This window comes from Gossypium hirsutum, chromosome D08, assembly GCF_007990345.1.
Source record: "Gossypium hirsutum isolate 1008001.06 chromosome D08, Gossypium_hirsutum_v2.1, whole genome shotgun sequence".
NCBI lineage: Eukaryota > Viridiplantae > Streptophyta > Magnoliopsida > Malvales > Malvaceae > Gossypium > Gossypium hirsutum.
In genome coordinates this window covers 40,121,082-40,123,419 of record NC_053444.1, presented here as the reverse complement: position 1 = coordinate 40,123,419, position 2,338 = coordinate 40,121,082, and the positions used below count along the sequence as shown (strand labels likewise).

The window sequence follows — 2,338 nt, the reverse complement described above, 5'->3', positions numbered from 1 at the left end:
GGAGGCATTTAGATCATGGTATAAGGGGTGGTCCTCGCTATGATAATAATCTAAAGCCTTAGCAATGCAGAAACCTACTCTTAATCCCATTGTCCGCTAGATGGTTTGATTTTCCCCTGTATAATGTGAAGAAAGACTCAAACTTAGCTTGAGATAATAATAAAAAGTCAAGATATAGATTCAACTTAAAAGCATTTAATTAGAAAAGGAAAATGATCAAATAATGTTATCCTTTATATCAAACTTTCTAAGAAAAATCTACCTCTAGCATAGCTTATGGTACCTTGCCAAATAGATAATGGAGATGGAGACGGAGACGAAGACGATAGATCAGCAGATTAGAGTGGGAAAAATTAGGGATTCAAGAGAAAAATATGAGAATTATGAGGAATGGAGGCTGATATTTAATTATTTTGACAAAAAAATTAGGGGTTGTAAGCAAAGAAAAAAAGAGGTTTAAGGATTCATTTTGAATCAACAGAGAAGATTTCAGAGAGTAGTTGATAGCAGGAAAGGACAGAGAACATATCAAGACAAAAACGATGTGACATTTTAATTTGGTTTTAATAGTGCCATTAAATTACTGGCCCTTAAAATCATGTTAAAGATTTTCAAAATGTAGTTCATTTGTTTTGATAAACGATTAAATTTGTGCATTTAACAATTATGAATATAACCAACATTAATGCAAACATGAAGCTTGCCCCCGCTCCATTCCCATTCATAATCCAACCACAGGTAGTCATACTATTATTTCAATTGTTTACATCGTCTAGTGTCGAAGGAAAAATGTAATACTGTAATTCTAGAAGTCTAACAACAAGCCATCTTTGTTAGAAGAAGCATTCCTACTGCTTGACAAACTCCATTGATCCGAAAATCCAACAGAAGTTTCAACTCTATTTCCACACTTAGCTACAGTCCTAACACTCTCAATCAATTCTTGAGTCCGAGCTTCCTGTGACAAAATTTCCAACAGCTGTTCTGGGGTGATCACTAACTTCACTTTCCAAAACCCATTGTCGTCATGCCTCGACAAAACATCCGTATGAGACCTCTTCAGTGTCCCCTGACCCTGATAATCACATGACATCCTGTAAGGCGCAACAAGAGATGCCGGGATGCTGTTCGACCTTAGATGGCCTTCTCGCACAATCTGGCCGCTATTACCTGAACCCTCTTTGCTGTTTAGTGGAAGTAGATAGTAGGATTTCCCAGGGAGGAGTTCTTCATGGTGAAACAGTGGTTTCCAAAAGAGATCTTGGCTTCGAAAAATGGCGTGCCCTGGGAACTCATCTGTGATGGTTCCTGCCGTAACGAGACCTGAAAACTCCATGACTCCACCATTTGATGTTATGACTTTGATCACTCCATCACCTTCCCCCAAGCCTCCAAACAAGCAGTTCCCCATCTTGTTGTCATACAACAAACAATCTCAAAGACCGTATGATCTTTTCTTGGTTTTTTATATGTTGAAATTGTAAATGGAGGAGTATTAAAGGGAGGGAAAGTTATGGAGCGAAAGAAAAAATATATCGTCGGTGGGATTCTTCTTTAGACCTTCCTCAATCCAACCATTGATAACACAAATCCAAAAAAAAAAGCATAAAGAAAAGAAAAAAAAAGAAAAAAAAGGAAGATATGCCACCACTATCATCATTAGGTTTATTAGTTAGTGGCCCAACAATTCATACATGGAAAGCAAGGTTTTCTAAAATCAAATATAATTTATTTTATTCCTACAATTATCTCAATGATATGAAAAATAAAAGAAGAGGATTTATTACTCTGTATTTGGCATGATAACATGGAAATAAATAAACCAAGCCTCATCAGTCATCACATCACTAGCAGCTCCTAAGATAAAATGGTGCGGCTAAGCCAACTCTTCGGTCTTTTGGGACCCATGTAGCCCGAGAATCCTAGAGATCAACAGACCCGAAAACAAACTGGACCTTGTTCTTTTTTACCGGATCTTGTTCTTAGTTTAAAGGTATAGTATAAGTTTTTACCGGTTTTTTATCAACTTTTTATTTTTAATTTTTTGAATTTGAGGTTTTTTAAAATATTTATTGATGCCCATACAAGATAAGTTCTAATATGTCTACATTAAGTATATGTGGACTCACATTGGTTATCACGTCAATATCGGTAAAAATTAATATTTTAGTTTGATATTTTTTTAATGGTTAAATTTAACTATAAAAAAGAATAAGAACTAAATTGATAAAAGATATAAATATTAAAGATTAAATTTATCATTATTCCTAGTTTAAATATACTAAAAAATGATATTATTCAAAAGAAAAATATGATTTAGTTATGTGTTTATTGCAAC

At 34.4% G+C, this 2,338-nt stretch overlaps 1 protein-coding gene across 1 annotated transcript; it reads right to left on the bottom strand.

Moving 5' to 3' along the window:
• Window positions 1-684: 684 nt before the first annotated feature.
• Window positions 685-1,749, bottom strand: LOC107911770 (uncharacterized). Its single transcript, XM_016839694.2, has one exon. It carries the CDS (start codon window positions 1,409-1,411, stop codon window positions 806-808), a length of 606 nt encoding a protein of 201 aa, XP_016695183.1. The 5' UTR covers window positions 1,412-1,749; the 3' UTR covers window positions 685-805.
• Window positions 1,750-2,338: the final 589 nt, after the last annotated feature.